The sequence below is a fragment of the Plasmopara halstedii genome (assembly GCF_900000015.1).
Source record: "Plasmopara halstedii genome assembly, contig: Scaffold_323, whole genome shotgun sequence".
NCBI classification, from domain to species: Eukaryota; Oomycota; class Peronosporomycetes; order Peronosporales; family Peronosporaceae; genus Plasmopara; species Plasmopara halstedii.
Window position 1 is genome coordinate 666,943 of NW_020187244.1, and position 709 is coordinate 667,651.

Consider the following 709-nt stretch of genomic DNA (forward strand, 5'->3'; position numbering starts at 1 on the left):
CATAGCATCCACTCCTGGCACTTGATTTAAAATCTCAATCCCCATGGTACCAGTATCTCTGGTCGATCGAATCCATTAATGTACACCATGTTCTAAAAATCAGGACTCGTTAATTTCGTGCACATAAGCAAATCCGTTAAAGTTTGTACCTCATCGCGCACAAAGTCATCAGCCAATTCACGAGCCTCCAGGATGTGTTCTCCGTGAAGCACCACACGGGCTCCGAGTTCGCAATACGAGCGATTTTCGTCAAAGGGGCAACCTAGGTCGTAATTGGAGCTCCGCTGAGCGTCATGCTGAAGCAGCGTATCGCTGTGCGGACGCTCTTGATGATTTGGACCGCGTCGTACACCGGCTGCCTCGTTTTAAGGACTACCGCATTCTGTCGGAGCAAATCCTAGCCGTGGAGCAGGCGACTGCGGCGCTGCAGGCAACGGTGTGGCGCTTGGCTCCATTAAAGATAGAGGTTGTTGCACTCCGTGCTCGGAACCAGTTGCTGATTCAGTTTCTGGGTGGCCGAGGGCCCGTGGGATCCGCTCTGATACCAACACTTCCACGTTCACTCGCGCCCAATCCCGGTACGGCTTGAGCAAATCCACGTAAAACACTGGGTGGGTGCGCATCAGTTTTGGGAGGTTCAGCGTAAACGCTAGGCCCCGCTTGGCCACAACCTTAAACGGTCCAATAAACCGTGGACGAAGCTTCGTCC

General features: G+C 53.2%; 1 protein-coding gene across 1 annotated transcript; it reads right to left on the reverse strand.

Moving 5' to 3' along the window:
• Nucleotides 1–26: 26 nt before the first annotated feature.
• PHALS_08628 (threonine ammonia-lyase) lies at nt 27–455 on the reverse strand (the record flags this gene model as incomplete). The annotated part of the gene is made up of 3 exons (XM_024724013.1): nt 27–92; nt 150–262; nt 377–455. 3 exons carry the CDS (start codon nt 453–455, stop codon nt 27–29), a joined length of 258 nt encoding a protein of 85 aa, XP_024574933.1.
• Nucleotides 456–709: the final 254 nt, after the last annotated feature.